The sequence below is a fragment of the Perna viridis genome, chromosome 9, assembly GCF_037379345.1.
Source record: "Perna viridis isolate PV_CMFRI_1.1 ecotype Kerala chromosome 9, ASM3737934v1, whole genome shotgun sequence".
In the NCBI taxonomy this organism is placed as follows: domain Eukaryota; kingdom Metazoa; phylum Mollusca; class Bivalvia; order Mytilida; family Mytilidae; genus Perna; species Perna viridis.
The window spans coordinates 22,783,887-22,803,584 of record NC_142453.1 but is presented as its reverse complement, the minus strand read 5'-3'; the positions used below and the strand labels follow the sequence as shown (position 1 = coordinate 22,803,584).

Sequence of the window (19,698 nt, the reverse complement as noted above, 5' to 3'; positions counted from 1 at the left end):
TTTCTGCCAATTATCTCCCCTTAAAACAAGCTTAACATACAATTTTACAAAACATTTCTTTATATATGTCAGTAATTTTTTTTTTAAATAATTTAAACATGCTATTTTACATCATTTTAAACAACATTAATGTAGTTCATTTAAAATGTCTGTTTGATTTTGTAAAATGATAGAAACACAATCTCAGTGTAATAGGTATGATCTACCTGAGTTGCGATAATCACATGAACATTTCATCCCTGAAATACAGTTGCCTTCATTTCTGAATGTTGTAGTATCATGATTAATATCTATAAATATATAATTACATATAAACTTGCAAAATTGAATACTAATATACAAGTGATTCAGTACCAAGAAGGCCCCCCAATTGAATCAATTTCTTTTCATTGTTAAGGGAACATTTCAAAACAAAATATTCATGTTTCTTTCTTTCTACTTTTTATTTCTGAAAAAGGAAACAGTACTTCATGAAACATCATTAATTTCAGCTCTTTGTTATGGATCAACATCGTGTCCAAACGGAGGATATTGTGCATCTCCAGACAATTGTCATTGTGCAACTGGGTTTTCGGGGTCCAGATGCTATGGTAGTATCCATATTTTAGACTCATATTTACCATTATATACTAAGTGTATAACCTAATGTATTCTTTTAATGTTATTGTGAAACAACTATGCATTCTTTTACTATTATTCTGGTTATCATAACCGGAGGAATAATACCCCCTTCATACACAAAAATTTCTTACAAATCCTTAGGAATAATCAGTGCTTGGTCATTGCAAGCATTTGTATTCTCTAATAACTCATTCGCAGAGATTTACATCGATTAAGAAAAATACGATGACATTCTTTGACAGTTGTACACGACTGTCACTGAATCTTTATTGAATATCTTTTCTCGAAAAAGCTCGAAAACCACTGTCAATAATACGTTAACTGATCGTAAGACCAGTTTGACTTGCTTTTTATGCGATGTTTTACAATTCATTTACGAGTGATTGAGAGAAGTTGACGATAGTTATAGTTGATAAACAGATAAACACGAATTCAAACGAATTATGTACTATACAAATAGTTTACTCAGGGCAACGAAGATTTAGTTATCGTGTCAAAACTTGGTATATTATTAACTAGTTTATCTCGTAAAATGTGTCAAATAATCAATTGAAGAATGAACCTCTATGGCTTGCTTTTATATGACAAAATGTAAACCCATTGAACAATTATTACCGTTCGCAAAACACTCGTACCGAAATCGTTGAAACCCACCAGGTTATTTTAAACATTTCGTTTGTTATCAGTAAAGCTTGGTCCAATTTGCGAAAATTCCCATTTTTTATAACAATGTCTTATGCATCAAATTCAAATCGTTCGTGTTTAACTGCGTGGAATAGTTATCGTAAATGTATTGCACTCATTCTTAGAAGATCTTTCATACTCGTAATAAATTATTCACAAACCACTTGTTAAAGTGATCATAAAGTTTATAGCAATCATTTATGTCAGTTTTATGTATCTTGTAACTTTTGGAGATTCATTGTGATTAGTAGGAAAGATTCGTTTCTTGTTCCAATAATAAAGATTAAAATTTTAACTTACGTCCTTTGGTACCCCTTAAATTATCGTTTGACTACAGTGTTGTTAACTTTGTAAACTAGATCATGCTGTGCTCCCAGTTTTTAGTGGAGTTCGAGTTTGCTTTTGTTGCTTTGTATGTATGATTTTAGTTACTTTATGTTGTTTGTTGTGTATGTCTGTGCTCCATATCTGGTCTTTGTCCCCAGATTACATTCTTTTGATTACCGCTATAACCTTGGTTCCTCTGATTAGTCTTTCTAGTACATCTTTATACCTTGTTGAAATAAAATTCTGATTTTGGACACAGCACACTTAATAGACAAATATATAAATAATAGAATAACTCTACACAAACCCAATCCCTCATACACAAAAAAGAACAATGCATCATATAAGAAAACCACAATCAAAATCCTTGATGCGCTGCATTTTGATTTGACAAAGGTTCAAAATTTATATTCAATCAGTATCAGTACTTTTCGAACCAATGCTTTACCATAGAATAGAAGTATCGACTGATTAAAAGTATCTTCGCCCACATAATGGTGTCATCTCTTTTTCTTTTTCTTTTTTTTTTTGGGGGGGGGATGTCTGTTTGATCGTATGTTTGTTTGTTTGTTTTCTTTGTTTTATGTGTTTTCCATTATTTTAATGTTTATATCTTTTGTTCAAAGGACACAATATATGTCAACTATTTATAATATAAGCTTTGATATGATAGGCCTAAATGCAATCATCGAAGTTTGACTACTTGCGTTCATTTCAAGCGATTGTAAATATATATATTTTTTTAATTTTTTTTTTTGTACCATGCATGTATTTCAAATCGACAAAGTTACATCATTATCTTGTGAAACTTTTATCTATACTTTGATCTCAAGTACCTTTTTTATAATACCACTTACAAGCAAATTACCTATATGTAGGCACATTGCGAAATCTTGACACGAAAATAATTGACCTAAATTGTTTAACTTAATGAGACAAGGAAGCTTTGGTGTGAAAATAATACACTTTTTTTTAAGTATCAATATATAAGGAAAATTGATGAGTTTAATTTTCGGAAATAAAACTTTCCTAACAAGGTTTGGCGTAGAAGGCGTTGACTAAAACATTTTTCTGGTGCATTCAGTTCTCAAGGAAGTTGTGTCGGGTTTCCAATAACTGTATTTGGCCTTGACATTTCCTTAGCTCAATACATGTATCATCGATGCAACACGACCGATAATAATTTACTTTGTAAAGGAAGAGAGGAAAATGGAATATAACCAATCAAAATTAGGGAAAACAGTAAACCAGATCTGTAGTATGCGATGGAATCAAGTAAACTTTCCTGAAATACTACATGCATATACTATTCGGATAGGGTTATTTTAATATTGTGATACACTCGACATTTCTTAAATAAATGCGTATTTTGAATATACACAACGTAAGTTGAGAACATCTATTGTGAAATATTCATTTTATTTTTTTTAGTTTTTAGAATCATTACTGTGTCTTCATTTTAGATATTAATGAATGTAATAGTAACAAAGGTGGTTGCAGCCAACTTTGTGAAAATACGCATGGATCGTACCGCTGCAAATGTTACAGTGGTTATAAGCTACATTCAAATGGGAAAAGATGTATTGGTAAGTCCTAAGTATTAAAGTATTTGGTCTTAATTCTCGTGTTTAGTCGTATATAACTTCATTACTTATGACATTATCCGTTCATTTTTCTATTGCTTCTACCCATTAAAACAATATTTTTATAAGCTGTCATATTACCCAACACAACGATTGGCTGGTACTAGTATACTGGAATCACCTTGTCCATCCGTTGAAATTTTGGTTGCTACTATCTCTGCTTCCTATAGATGGATTGATTTTAGATTTGGTGTATGGCTTGGTGTAATATCGTTAGGAACTACATTGTATTTAATGTTCTTCTAATGTTTAAATTTACAAAAAAACACTACCCTGATTCCCTTGGCCCTTTACCCAATGTTTGTTTGTTTGTTTGGTTTTGTTTTTGTTTGTTTGTTTGTTCTTTTTTTTGTTTTGTTTATTTTTGTGTGTTTGTTAATTGTTTTTTTCAGATATAGACGAATGTTACTCTGGTAATGGTGGTTGCAGTCATAGCTGTCGGAATACATATGGGTCGTTTCGGTGTAGTTGTTACAAAGGTTACCTTCTACACTACAATGGAAAAAGTTGTAACGGTAAGATGGCTTTGCTATCATATTATTTTCATCTATGTGAACTCTTTACTTGTTTAAAATTTTGGCATTATTCATATGTTTAATGTAGACCAGGACTCAATTTTATAACATATGGCATGCTGAACTTCTCTTTTTGTTGCCTTTTTCTCAAGTCAAGATCAAATTATCAGAGAATGTATTTAACTATGTTCAAGCAAGTAAATACGCGGATGCCATGATTTTTACGTGGAAACTGATAGTCCACATATCAGACTTAAACACTAGTAAAGACAATCATAAACAAAAAGATAATAGAAATAAAAAACAATATGCAAAACAGACTTCATTCAAAACAGGGCGAGTATAATAGATGCACCTTATTCATGAGCGTTCATTGTTTTCTAGAAATATTCGCAAGAGTACACAAATATTGTCGAATACGGGTTAAAACAGCAGTGGAAAGCCATGACATTGGAAATAAATCATGGCTCCGATCTTTGGTATTCGGTCAATATACGAAGCAATAATATACCTTTCAGTGTATGTATTAATCCTCTGTCATTGCAACAATGTAGAAAATCATCAAAACTCGAATATACAGTAATAGACCGTCACACAAATTGTAGCAACCTGGGTTAAAGCACCTTGTAAAGTACTACTGTTTCTTTAGAATCAGATCTACTGTAAAGTAGATATAAGATGTACTTACTTTGACAAAATAAAAAATGTCAAATTGGAAAAAGGTTGATGAGATGATTTTTTTCATAATGACCAGGATCGATGATAATGTTTAAAATGACACATTATGTTTCCAACGTGTGTCAGCAGGAAATGAGTATGGTGCCTTAAAGTGCAATACATAAAAAAATCGTATGAAATAAACAAAGTCTTCACTAAGGTCGAGAATGTTATCGGCCACACTTGAAAGTTATATTTTTTAATAGATATTGATGAATGTAACATGCAAAACGGGGGCTGTTCTCAAATATGTAGAAACACAAACGGGTCGTATTGGTGTCAATGCAACAACGGTTTTCAACTTAGTACAGATGGAAAGACTTGCAAAGGTAAATCTTAATTTGAAAAACATCCATTTGAAATTACTATAGCTCGTGTTTTTGTAGACTTTATTCCTGTATAAACAGTTCAAAGTACAAAAAAACTATCCTAACATTGTAAATGAAGCACGTCTCTTGTAAACGAATACTGTTTACCCCGAATTTCGTTTGACTTCTCTGGTCTTGATAAAATATACTACACCATAATATTTAACATGCGAAAGCCTTATCAATATTACAATTCCGAATATTTGTCATTTTTATCGTGTTTTGTCACCACCATAAGAATAATAATGTACAACTAGGTAAGTTCATTAATTCTTACTTACGACTAATACTTTCAGTTTTCACATATTATTCCCAATACATGCATCTTACATATTTGACCATGCCGAATGTAAAAGTTAAATAACAGTCCAGGGATTTAATGATGTCAGCTGGTGGTTAAAGAATAGTTAAATGTGCATCAGCCCGAGACTGAAATCCGGTTTTTTAGGTCCAAGTAATTGAATAAGCATGTGCGTTGTTATATCGTTCAAGCTGAGTTTGTCATGGCTGAGGTAGATATTAAAACAATAACATGTACCGAACTTAGGTACCTTGTATTGAAATAAATAAAAAAAAGATGACACAAATATAATTGCTTCAACGGGTCTTGGGTCAAAACTGTCATTTCTTTCAGGTACATCTAACAATTAGTATTATTAGTTATGATAAGTGACCATTGATGACCAAATGTTTCTGATTCACTCGAGCAAAGATCTTGTTCTTTCTTGTTTTGTTGATTCGTTTTAGTAGCTGCCTTTGTAAGAATCATGCAAAATCTGAAAAATGTAATACAACCCCAAAAATGTCTTTATATTTGTTTTTTTTTTTTGTAATTAAGTTGTTTTATGGGTCTATACTATGAAATGTGAAATTATTCATTCAAATCTGCCTCATCTTCGGTGATAATCAACATTTAAAATCCTATAGATTCTATTGTATTTGAGTGTTATTTACAGAGTTATCTCCCTTAATTTTGAAATCTACACTGCATTCTATATAATTGTTATCTCCTAAGAGCACGGGTTATATAGAAAACTGAATGTTAATTCCTGTTTACTATGTGAATTCATAGAAAATATCAAACATTAAAATATGTATGTTTTTTACCCATGAATCACATTTTGCACAATTCTTAGCTGGAGTGCTAATTAATATGTGATAAATAGGTTATTTCAAGGCAAGTTATTTGCCACATATGTGTGTACAGTTTGTGTGTTTTTATACCAGTAATAATACATGAATTTCAAATTCGATTGCAACTCTTATGCGTGCATTTACATTGCAAATAAATTGTATCTGCTGCCAATTATCACTCGATTATTTATCTTCACTTATCAGTTACTAACTGATCATCTGTGTATGAAATGAAATATATTTGTTACATAAGTTATGTTTAATTATTGTAATGAAATAGTTTATTTAAGCTCTATGCCATGGATCATTGACATGCCCAAATGGAGGAACTTGTATATCACCAAACCATTGTCAGTGTAGAAATGGATATGGCGGTTCATTGTGCGATGGTAATTTGAACATTTTTTTTCATAATTGATTGAACTATTTGTCTAATAAAAGTAGAACTGAAGGTAGACTGATGTTAAATCAAAAAGCAATCGTTACAAGTTTTTAGAGGTTTATGTGAAATCTTATATATGTACTAACTAAAAGTCAAACACGGATTCAATTTATCTTTGAATTAGATATTGACGAATGTTTGATACACAATGGAAAATGCAGTCACTACTGTAACAATACGGACGGATCGTACCGGTGTTCATGCGAGGATGGTCTTGAACTTGATGCTGATGTATTAACTTGTATTGGTAAATATCTGTGAAACATATGTTGTTTTTTTATATATGCTTGTATCATTTAATCTCCATGACAATCATTGTTTAATGTAAATGATACGTCTACACTGGACGTGCATGCACAAAGGATAACACATTCACATCATTCATTATAAAACTGTTTAAGTTGAAACAATCAATTCAGTTTTTGTCAAACTTACTTGTAGGCAAAAATCAACGATGATATTTCTTAACTGTTTCCCACAACTTTCCCACCAAATGCTATACTGATATCTGAAGTAGAACTGATTTCCATCCAGTGATGGGAGAAGACATCACTGAGTGTATATATTTTGTATCCCTGTTGATAGAGAGTCATGTATTGGAGCTACAAAAGAATGTTTTTTTTGTTAAATAAATGATTTATGTTAGTAACTTGTTTCAGTGTTATCATCTTTTTTTCTTTTTTTTTTTTTTTTTTTTTTTTTTTGGGGGGGGGGTCGACATTTTAGCCTAAATAGGATGTACAAAAAGATATGCTAAATCTAAAATGTGACCGTATTCAGCTATTAAAATTATGATATAGGCCAAATAGTGTAAAAATATGACAAAGGCCAACAGCCATTTATGATAAAGAAGCTTAACCAGGGGCGATGAGATATTCAATAAAACTTTTAAAAGTTTTTTTTAATATTCAAATATACTAGTATCCGCAGTATATAGAAATTTGTTAACAAAGGTAATTGTATATAATGAAAATACCAAAAACATTGGTATTTAAAAAAAATAATAACCTCATTTCTGTTATACTAGTACTCAATAAATGCGTTTATTGTATGAAGATTGCAATTCAGACATTACATGTATTTATCGACTTTAATTAGATCGCGTAATTTATAGTCTAAAAAGCATGAAGTTTAGTAAACTATCAATGCATATTGTCGAAGTAATTGTCGCATCTATTACTTGAAGTTGTCTAAAGTTTTGTTTTGTTTTTTGTAGACACCAACGAATGTTTGGTCAACAATGGCAACTGTAGTCAGATTTGTATAAATGAATACAAATCCTTTCGTTGTGAATGTTATAGTGGATACAAAATTCACATGGACGGAAAGTCTTGCAATGGTATCAAACAAATATGTCATAAGTTAATAAACTTAAGTTCTCTGTGGTAATATTTCTGATTGGTTGGTTCTTTTTAGGAAACACTGTTTATATATTTACTATACAAAACCATTTCTTTTTAGACATAAGTGTGCATGCAATGACAATATAACCAAATTATTTGCAGTACCGTATGTTTTTAATTTTTGAATAAACAAAGCAAGGTTTTAAAAGGATACTAGTTAGAAACAATACATTATATGGAGTGTTCATATCACAACTCATACTTTATGCCAGAGCTTGCAGAAACTACACAGACTTTTTTTTTAAAGTCATCACTACAGACGTTTTATGGTCTTCATCATGAACTCGTGGATCGTTACGGTGTATCCATCTGCGCCATGAAAACTGATTTGTTCAACGTGTCATAGTGTTCCTGTCCTCTTTCGACTACCCCGAACTTGCATTTTTATGAGCAACTCGGCTGGTGTTTCTAGAAAAGCAGAGACCGCTTACCCTATCGGTGCTCCCAGTATTTTGTGGAGTCCGAGTATCTCATTTGCTAATGTTACCTTGATTTTAGTTATTTTATGTTCCTTGTTGTGTATGTCTGTTTTCCATGTCTGGTCTTTGTCCCTGGATTACATTCTTTAGATTACCGCTATAATCTTGGTTCCCTTGATTACTCTTTCAGAAGGTTCATGGCCATTTTCAAAACAAGCAAGCTGCTATAGTGACAGTTAGGGCGTATAATACTTATACTAGCTAATCTCCCCGGCCTAATTATAAATTATTATGATTGTCATATATGTATATTCAGCCGTCTAGTTCTAATTTGTTTTTATAAAACAATAGTTTTGTATACAGTTTTGTTGTTTTCTTATCGAGATTATGTGTGTTTTGAATCCGCAGACATAGATGAATGCGTGACGGGGTTTAACTGCTCTCAAACCTGTGCAAAGATAAATGAGTCGTATGACTGTGGTTTGAAATCCAATAATACGCTTGAAAGAAATGGAACATCATGTCCAGGTAAGATATGATAAGCAATGAGGTAGTACATTTTTTGTAAAACTTATATGTTTGGGTTTTCAAACTGTGGAAAGACCATTTCTGTAACCTTCAAATTGTTATGGTTGTCATGGGGTTATTGTTTCGATAAGCACGAATAACAAAATCAATTGACAATTTTGATGCTGAAAACAAATAAATGAATTTAAAAAAACGTTTTGATGTCGCTTCGTCACAAATAAGTAATTGATACAATTACTTACTTTAACAATTCAATCTATCGCAATTGTTTTATTGAAAAATGTTAAGTTGTAAACATTGTTAAGAGATAGAGATGCATAGAAATATAGATTAAAGAACGAATTCAGTGAAACATAACAAATGTACCATGGAATAACCTAAACACAAAAAAGTTAATATTTTCAGACAACACCAAAAGGTCATATAAAAACACATTTAAGCATGCTTTGAAAGGCTCCAACAAAATATAGTAAAGAATATTCTATATATTTTGGGTCCTAATTATCCATTCTTAGATGCATGCCAGCCTAACGGTTAAAATTTAGGAAATGTCAAGATGACAAGCGGGACAAATGTAATTATCTCCATGTATTTATGCATCATATCTTAATGCTGGAGTATTAATCTCATTGGCAATATTTAAGTAAAATTATCATATAAAGTGTCATTTATATATATTCAGAGGAAAATGACTATAACATATTTTTCACTTGTTCAAGCGAGATTTTGCTATACCTGCTTCGTATTTTTATTTTTGAAACAATGATGTTGTTTACAGTCTTGTTGTTTTCATATCGAGTCGTGTTTGATTGTATTTGTAGACATAGTTGAATGTGTGCCAGGTTTTAACTGTTCACAAACCTTTGTTAAGACAAATGGGTCGTATGATTGTGGCTTGAAATCCAACAATACGCTTGGAAGCAATGGGACATCGTGTCCAGGTAAATTATGATAAACATTAAGGTATCACACGCCACAAATGGTTAAAAAAATTTGTTTGGCGGTTAAAGGACAGATCAATGTTAAATCAAAAACTGTCTAAAAGTTATTGCAAAAAAAAACACGAAAGGACTATTTCCATTATCATTTCAATTTTTGTTGATTTCTGAAGTTCGTGGTCTGATTGATCACGAAAAAAAAAACATCTTAACTTCTGTTTACTATATCATTTTAAACAAAATATCAAAAATAAAAATATGTAGGCTTTCCAGCCATGAATCACAGTGTGCATGATTCTTTTCTGTAGTGATACTTAAATTACAGGTTAGAGATCGGACAATGTCGCTGTAAACTTTAATTTTGCGGTCAAATCTTTCATAAAAAAAAAATTATTTCGGGAGTATATCCTCATTGCCCAATTTGGCTGCATGTTCATGTATGATAGTTTTCACTTCAACCCTATATTTGTAAAACTATGTTAGTTTTAAGTTTTGACTGCAAAAAAGGGATCAAAGCTTATTCTTTATATTCATGATATTTAGTCTTTGTATCTTGTCTCGCTGGCAATATTAAAGCATAACATTCGTCTGTAATATCATAACATGTACATGTATATATTTGCAGAAGCAGATGAGTGCAATACATGTTTCAATTGCTCTCAAATCTGTATAAATACAATTGGATCTTTTGAATGCAGTTGTAGACATGGTTATTATTTAGAGAGCGACGGAAAATCATGTCAAGGTATATAAAAATATGATGCTTTTTTCGGCATTATACACAATTAGTTGTTTTGCTGCGCAAAATGACAGAAAATAAGTATAGTGAAAGTTTTTTTTACATGTCAATTTGGTGAATTGGTTGGTATGTATATAGATTTTATATGACACAATATTTCACTGGGATCAATTTAGAAGAAGAACTGTATGTATGCTAGTATCTTCAATTCATGATATTGTTTTCATATTACAAAACTGAATTCATAGAGGATCTGAACTTAAGTTACAAATGCATAATGTATGTTGATTTCTTTATTGAGTATATACATATGCTTCCTGTTATATAAATTGTAGACATTGACGAGTGCGCTAACAAACTTTGCCAAAATGGAGCCAGTTGTTTTAATGAAATTGGAAGTTTTAGATGTGAATGTATGCAAGGGTTTCAAGGAAATTTGTGTGAAAAAGGTGCGTATTTCTAACAAATGTGTACAACCCTTGTAAGGATTTTTTTGCCGGAAAAAGCTATACAGTACAGTAAACCAATTTCATAAAATATCTAAACGCATGTGCAGACATACGTTCTATAAGACGAAAGATATTTTTAGAAAAAAATTATAAGGAGAATAAATATATGCTATAATTAAAAAAAAACAAACTATATTTGCTTATGATTAAAATATAGCCGTAAATGATTCTTATTTTAAACAGATATTGACGAATGTCTGGAACAAAACGGGAATTGTAGCCAGATATGTCAGAATACACCAGGATCTTATCAATGTAAATGTGAAGAAGGTCTGCACCTACATACAGATAGAAAAAAATGTACAGGTAAATATAATAGTTGTTTTGTCTTAAATGGAGATTTCTATTTTTCATCTTACTTTACCCTCTTAATTCATTTAATATTCAATTCTTTACGAAACGCACAAACAATCATACTAAAATTGAACCCTAAACTTGCGTTCCTGTTTATCCCAACAAATGAGATTCAACCAAGGTTAAATACATCATAATTGGATTTGGCAAACGAATTTGATATTTTTTGTTCTATGTTCTTCGTGTATCTGATATATTTGTTTGGATCTTGATCCTCTGAAAATTACGTTATTACATTGGTCGCCGCTTTTCTAGTTACGTCTTGAAATTTCCAATATATTAATAATTGGTATTTTGCATCTAAATTATTCTGGTACAGTCTATTGTTATATCAACTAGGAAAAAAATAGGTAACAATAGTTACATTTGTTATTTTTATATTCTAATATGACGTGCTTCAATGTTCTTTAGACCACAGCCATGGTAAAAAAGTGATAAACACATGACCAACTTTTCATGCAACACATAGGATGTGTCATTTTAAATAAATGAAGCGCACATTTGCAATTTCAAAACTGCTCTCGCTCGGGGTAAAACAATGCGATATATATTGTCAGCACATGGTAAAACAATGCAATATAAATGGCCAGCACGCACCTGATAAACAATGCGATACAAATGGTCAGCACGAGGTAAAACTATACAATAAAAATGGTTAGCACGAGTTATTTCAATCGATGGATTGGAATGCAACTTTTTTCTCTTTAAATTCACATTCATTTTTGTATTAATTTTATCATTATTTGAAATATACCTTTATATATCTTTTTTCCCTCAGATATAAACGAATGTTTGCAAAACAATGGTCACTGTGATCAAGTTTGTGTTAATGAATATCAAACATTTCATTGTGAATGTAGGAGTGGATTTCAGCTTGGGTCTAACAGAAAGTCTTGTTATGGTAAAACTTATATTTATATTTATGTAAAAGACGAAAATAATCGAAATCGAACGACGAAAAAAATAAACATTTTTGTTTGTTTTTCATTATCGCTAAATACGTTACTGTTATACCAAACTCATTGGAATTATTTTAAATCAACTATAGATAATTAATACATATTTGTTCTATAATTGTATAAAATATATTTCAATTTTAATAAGAAGTGTCAGGAAGGTGGGTTTTATTAAATGCCAGTCTCTCTAATAATCAAACAGTAGGTGAAAGATGGTCTGAAAAAAAAAAAAAAAAAAAAAAAAAAAAAAAAAAAAAAAATCATTTTGATCATAGTGTAATTTGATTATTTGCACAATCAGATTCACGCAAAACTCTGTCAAAAACCTCATTTTTATAAGATTCTATTGAAACGTTTCTGAGCAAATCTAATGATGCAGAGGTCAAATAATGGTCTTTTCAAATAGAGAAAGCTTCCTTGAGTGATATTTCATTGTCAGATTTGTACGGTTTTGACAAGTGTTATATATAATAAATTATCTTTTCATTAAAAACGTAACTAAAATGTGTATGGATTTGTATGTATATCTTATATAGATGTTTAAGTTGATTATTTTATGCTGTTTTTGTTTTTATTTGCAGATATAGATGAATGCAGGGCAGGTTTTATTTGTTCTCGGAACTGTACAAACGCCAATGGAACATATGCATGTAGCTGCGAAACCGATGAGTTTGTGTTTGACGGCAATGCAACATCATGCCAAAGTAGGTAATATAATTAACTACGATGTTTATGCACATGTGGACTTGTTGACAAAATAATTATAATAAGGCATGTTCCGTTGGCAGGAAACTCATTAAAATTCTTAAAATTAAAGATCGAAATATTATATTGTTAAATCTAGAATGATCGCAAATTATATAATAATTCAGTCGACAATTTTTCATTTATTTTGTATTGGAAGTTTCGTAAAACATTTAGTCAGATCACATCACAAATATTCAGCACAAGTGTACGTTTGCTATGGTGACAGCTATGGTTCTCGTAGTTCTAAACTTGGCACTTTTTTTATGCAAATGAGGTCCAACTGAGACAACAACTTGAATTTGTGATGATTACTGTTTAACTGTAATTTTTTATATACACGTGATGACGAATTGAGTGTTTTTGTCCCTATATTACATTCTTTTGATTTCCGCTATAATCTTAGTTCCCTTGATTACTTTCACACAGATTTATTTATTTTATCACCTAGGATTGGGCTTAAGAAATGGGTAGGGTATGAGGGTATCAGAGTGGTATTAACGTTACAAATATGTAAAGAAAAAATCTCTTCCGAAAAGAAGCCATATCAAATAATTTCATACATTGGTAGAAGATGTCACCTCAAATATGATTGCAAATAATGTCTTTAAAAATACACTCGACGCTAGTATGAATACATAAATAAAACACAATTGTACCCGGATCCATGATTATTCTCCGTTTTTGTTTTTGTCAATGTCTTTACTTTTATTAGTTTGCCGGAATAGGACATATATAGAAATGCTAAGTATGTGAGCTGTTCAGAGGCTATATTTTCTTACCGTTCGTGCAAAAAATGTAAACATACTAATCTGTAGTTATATTGTAAACTGGATTCAATTGAGATATTTCATACTCTCTTTCATTTCCATACGAAGATGAATGTAGAAAAGATTCAAACTGTTCTCAAAACTGTACCAACACAAATGGAACTCATTATTGTAGCTGTGAAACCGATGAAGTTTCCTTTGTTGGCAATGGAACATCATGTCAACGTAGGTTTTTGCTGGTATTGTATGCACATATGGTCCTTTTTATTATTGAATATAATAAGATCTGTTTCTCTAGAAAATTCAAGATCGAGAAAGATATGCATCGCCTGCTCAGAGTGTTTATTTGTTATTTGTAGGCTTACACAAATCTCTCAGCACGGAACTCGATCCCATTATGTAACAAATAACAATCAAAGGAACCAAGGTTATAGTGGTAATCAAAAGAATGCAATCCAGGGACAAAGACCAGACATGGAAAACAGACATACACCAACAAAGAACATGAAGTAACTAAATTCAAACATACAAAGTAAAAAAAGTAAATGAGCAACTAGGACTCGACTAAAACTGGGAGCATGGACCAGGTGCACCGGTAGGGTAAGCGTCCTCTGCTTTTCTATAAACACTAGAAATACAACTTCTGTAGTGATGACTTTAATCTTATAGCAACATAACCCTGTTCCAGAAGCCTATTAGTTAGAACTCTTACGCGATACAAAACCTCTGCCTATTTTCGGCAAACTCTGGTATAACGTATGAGTTTTGATATGAATATTCCATACGCAGGTGCTGAAGGGAAATGCCACAAATGAAAGGAAATGTCATCACGTTGTAGTATTTTGGTATATTGTTTTCCTTTACCATCGATTTCTAAGTGTAGGTCAAGATATGAGGCTGACTTCACAGTTTCTGTGGTATTCTTTATCTCTATATCTTTGAGGTAGATGCGATGTATCAAATCTCTGAAATGGGGATTGTTTAAAGATAATACATCATCTATATAGCGGAAACTAAGATTAAAGGATCTAGCTAAACAATATTCCTTCTTTCGGATCAGATCAGCTTTAAAGTCAGCCTCTTAATAGTGAGCCCCATGCAGGTGCAGCAGCGCTAAGCTTTTCGTAAAAGGCGACTAGATAGTGCTCAGAAATATGGCAGGGATTCAGGATCCACATTGAATTAATACCACTACGGGAGTAACAAGTGTTGTGGTAGGACTGCAGACCCTCTTTGACAGCTGTGAGTATAGAGGTTAAAAGTTTTGAAAGATATTTGGTAGTACATTTTGCAGATCCAGCTATGAAATGCTTTTGTATGGATTCTTGTGAAGTTTAGGAATCCTGTACATAGACGGTAATTCTATATATAATATAATAAACATTAGATGTAAAACGTTTTGCAGACAAAAAACAATATTGTTTTGGGCTTTGTCTGCTGGTACGACAACATATTTGTTATGTGTAGTGGACAATGTTTTTACTACATCGGAGTCTTTGGAAACAGATGTAGCATTGGCACTCATTGACCTACTTAAAACTTTCATTCGTTTCAAAATTAAAGACCTCACGGCCTTTCACAACTCTGACAGAGAATCAATGTCTTCTTGTTTCCGTTTTATCCATTTTCCTTCATAGTCCTCCATGGCATCCATAAGAACTTTATAGTTATAATTCAATTTATGGAGCGTGGTTCAAAGTACTTGGGACCTTAAAAAGGATATTATGCAGAGATTCGTTATGTAAATTAGAGAAGTCCAACTGATGTAACTTCTCTTATATATAAATTTAAATAGTTAATAATTAGAGATTTCTGTCCATTAAAAAACGTATCTGGACGAAGCCTTTCAGGATATAATGTAAGTTTCGACTATTACCTTTTATTGTAAGATTCGGTGTGAATTGTTATTTTTACCTGTGTTACCTGTAATTAACCAGCTTCAAAGGTTGACACGTAGTTTGGTCATTAAAATATACACTTAGTGGTCAGTTATTAGTTTGTAAACACTCTGACTGCTGTTTAGATCTTTGTGTATTGAATTCATTTATTCATGAAATACTGATTGATATGTACTTTAGTTTATAAATGTCATAAATGGGTAAGTTTCTAGAACATAGTCCAAATGTACAAATAAATGGTTTTATGTTGATTATATGAATTGTTTAAAGGTTTTAATATTATTGTAATGTTATTTTCTATAACACCTGTTACCCAGTATTGTTTGAAATAGGGATTGTCGCTTTAATACGATTGTATGGTTTGTGACCGGAGACATTCGATGATATATACAATATAGACACCTTTTCATAAATGAATATGTCATTTGTGTTTGTGTTGTTTATATATTAATATACTAACCTTTTATGAGAGTTATTGCCCTTTTATTTATTATAAAGAGTTTATATTTTGTAATACTTTCTGATTGAATAACACATTCATTCTTGTACTTTTGAAAGAACATTTATAGTGAAGTCATACAGCATAGGGTCATTTATCATGTGTAGTTGATATGTATTTATTTGAAGTGATACTACCAATGTTTTGTCATTATAAAAGGATTTTTAATATTGCTGTGATAAAGTGTTAGTCATACTGGAGTTGTTTTGTTGAAGAGCCAGTAGACCAACTGCAACATTTACGGCTTTGGTTCATCAATGTTCAGGCGCCATACAGACAAGACAGACTTTCACATGATTCAAGTTTGCATTTGGTGTTGTATCAAGTTGTGCATTAAGTCTGATGTTTGTTTTTATGAACCATATTGTTTTCTAGTTCCAACTGTTTTATTTATTTTCATATTTATTGTATACATTTCAACATTGTACGAGACATATTTGAAATAATAGAATTACTGTTATACAGAAATAGTTTACTTAAATATCTGTTGCTATAGTAACATTATGTTGTGTGTTTTAAAAACCTTTCCAAATACTTTACAGTTACTTTCCATCTTGTTTCTATGGATATTTTGAAATGTTCCTTATTATCTCACAATTAAAGAGCTGAAATACCGTGATTTCCTGCCATTGATATTGATATTCTCTCTTTGAATATTAGATAACAGAACTAATTTTCAAAACCTTCAGTCTAATGGCCTTTGAAAGAATTTAGAACAACAGAATATAAGTCAAATGTAACATTAGCACTCAAGATCTTAGACATATGTGTAAATGATTAAGAATAGAGTAGAAGCTTTTCGGTGATGCCTTTGCTAAATTACATACTGTTGCTTTCATATTATTTCATATTGTATTCTGTTTATGTTTTGATTGTCTATAGCAAGGTATAATATTTACATTTGCAGATGAATGCAATACAACAGCTTCAAACTGTTCTCAAATCTGTACAAACACAATTGGATCCTATGAATGTAGTTGTAGACATGGTTATTATCTAGAGAAGGATGGAACATCTTGTCAAGGTATTTCTAGATTTTATAACTTGTTGAATTTCTAAATGGTCTATCTCTAAATATTATAGTTATCATGTTATCAAAAATGATATTTCAAAGTAGATTTAGTTTAAGAAAGCCAATATTTTGCAAAACACTTTTACATTTGTAACGAAAAGGGATTAATTATTTGGTTGAATATGAAATGAAAAATGAAAAGTATGCTCTAAATGTTTCTGAGCTTTGTTTTGTTTTGTTTGTTTGTTTGTTTGTTTTTTTTGGTTTGTTTTTTGTTTGTTTGTTTGTTTATTGTTGTTTGAACATTAGCATGTTTAAAATGGCTAGAATCTCAATGTACAAGTTTTGATAATTGAAACCGAAACTATTTGGTATCAGATGGAATGACAAACATAGGAAATAACTATTCATTTCACTATGTCAATTATTATTATTATTTTTAATTGATTTTCGATATTTGAAAATATATCGTATGTTATGGTTCGTGTGTCAATACAATAGGTTTGATTTTATTGCAATTCCTGCAGTATTGATATTGTATATAATTGTTGTATCGACATGCCCGTGGACAGGGGGGTGCTGGGTTTTGGTTGCATCCCTTCTCTTTGAAATCAAACAAACACTATTTATACTATTTGTATAAATATGACATTTTCAGCCCTCTTTGGAAAATTCCGTTACGGGACTCATCGAGAAACTTAAACGGTAGCAAAAAAGAAAAATAAACGTGATAAAATAGGTAAGTTCCCTGCACTCAAAAGTCTGCAGAAAGTTAAAAAAACAAGTATTTCGAACGTCATTATTCTTTTTTGGTATATGCAGAGGTTATTTAGAAGTTGTCAATAAACACTTTTTAATGTACATGTGCATTTAGGCTTGAACGTTCGATAAAAATTCTAGCCTCGAAATGGGGGTGTGGAGCAATTACTTTCATAAATATTTATAAATAAAGCATTTTTATCCATATATGTATTAGATTTTGACGAATGTTTGGTACAGAACGGAAATTGTAGCCACTACTGTAATAACACACAAGGGTCGTATCTGTGTGGATGTGAGTATGGTCTAAAACTAGATACAGACGGACAAACTTGTATAGGTAAATATCTTAATGATGATATAAGCTTTGTAATTACTCATGTAGCACTTAACGTCTATAATAAACTTATTGTACTGTGCCAATATCCGTCTGCACTCGACTTGCTTCCAAAGGAGAAAAAAATATATATATATATTTCTCATTATCAGAAGTAGTACTGATAGTAAAATAATGGGTAAATATGTATATTGCATTTAAGACTTAAGATTTGAAACTTAAATTAGATCGCAATCTCTCTCATTTCTTTTATGAAAATGGGTAAAGTTATTCTATCAAAATAGAATTGCCTTGCAGTAATGTTTAATTTTCATAAGAAAAAAACTTTATGAGGCCTTTCGATTGTTCATTTGCAGACATCGACGAATGTTTGGATAAAAATGGAAACTGTAGTCAAATTTGTATAAATGAATACAAATCATTTCATTGTGAATGTAGAAATGGTTACCTGCTTGATATTGACGGAGAATATTGCCATGGTATTACATATATGATAATTCAATAAAGACAGGACACATATCTCAATGAAAAAAAAAATGAATAAAATATATGTTTCGAATACAACGCTAAAAGGAATAGCAGCCTTATCGAATTATTTGTTGAACTTGATGAGAATATATGTAACTAAACAATTAGTCTGTATGAGAGCCTTTCCAATTAAAATCATAAATCCTTTTGAACATTGTGCATGGCATATTTATCAATTATGGACTTTTAACGAAGTCAATAGGTTATATATAGAACTGTTCAGATTATATTGACAGAGGACGAAAGAATATCCTTTTTATTACGTAATCATAATAACCAATGAATAAAGAAGACTATCATACTATATGTAATATATACATGTATAACTTTTTGTATTTGCAGACATAGATGAATGCGTGGCAGGTTTTAACTGTTCTCAAACCTGTTTAACGACAAATGGACCTTATGATTGTAGTTTGGAATCTAATTCTACTCTAGAGAACAATAGGACATCGTGTCCAGGTAAGTTGTAGTTGGCATTAAGGTAATACACGGCACCAATCGGTAAAACATGGTTGCTTTGCCGCTAATTCAACCATCTATGTTTAAGCGCTAATTATTATTCCAAAAATTGAAACTTTTATCTAGGGTTTGCGTGGTCCTCGCAGTGCGAGTAAATTCGTTTTTCTTTACGAAAAACAGATGCTAAAAGTGAAAGAAAGAGCTATAACCTCTGCGAAATAACGAAATGTAAACTTTAACTTCAATAAGACGGGTCTCTGTGTTACATGTTGCTCCTATATGCATGTTCTTTTTAACTCGACTCATGTTTTCCATTCATTACTTTCATATGTTATGACGGCAGACAGGGGGATATATTTTTCTCCATATTAGCATACTCTCTTAATGCAATA

The 19,698-nt window shown here is 31.2% G+C and overlaps 1 protein-coding gene across 6 annotated transcripts in view; it reads left to right on the top strand.

The window, feature by feature from the left end:
* Positions 1-19,698, top strand: part of LOC148607369 (uncharacterized) — a 39,004-nt gene that overhangs the window by 6,471 nt on the left and 12,835 nt on the right. For 4 of the 6 annotated variants that reach the window (XM_088545113.1, XM_088545116.1, XM_088545112.1 and 1 more), the window contains 19 exons: positions 492-590; positions 3,096-3,218; positions 3,668-3,790; positions 4,714-4,836; positions 6,300-6,398; positions 6,576-6,698; positions 7,668-7,790; positions 8,682-8,801; positions 9,623-9,742; positions 10,365-10,484; positions 10,814-10,927; positions 11,171-11,293; positions 12,120-12,242; positions 12,879-13,001; positions 13,920-14,036; positions 17,116-17,232; positions 18,197-18,319; positions 18,673-18,795; positions 19,187-19,306. In XM_088545113.1, coding sequence (XP_088401239.1) covers positions 492-590; positions 3,096-3,218; positions 3,668-3,790; positions 4,714-4,836; positions 6,300-6,398; positions 6,576-6,698; positions 7,668-7,790; positions 8,682-8,801; positions 9,623-9,742; positions 10,365-10,484; positions 10,814-10,927; positions 11,171-11,293; positions 12,120-12,242; positions 12,879-13,001; positions 13,920-14,036; positions 17,116-17,232; positions 18,197-18,319; positions 18,673-18,795; positions 19,187-19,306 — 2,256 coding nt within the window. The remainder of the gene's footprint in view (positions 1-491; positions 591-3,095; positions 3,219-3,667; positions 3,791-4,713; positions 4,837-6,299; positions 6,399-6,575; positions 6,699-7,667; positions 7,791-8,681; positions 8,802-9,622; positions 9,743-10,364; positions 10,485-10,813; positions 10,928-11,170; positions 11,294-12,119; positions 12,243-12,878; positions 13,002-13,919; positions 14,037-17,115; positions 17,233-18,196; positions 18,320-18,672; positions 18,796-19,186; positions 19,307-19,698) is intronic. The other 2 variants (XM_088545115.1, XM_088545114.1) reach the window with 2 other exon arrangements.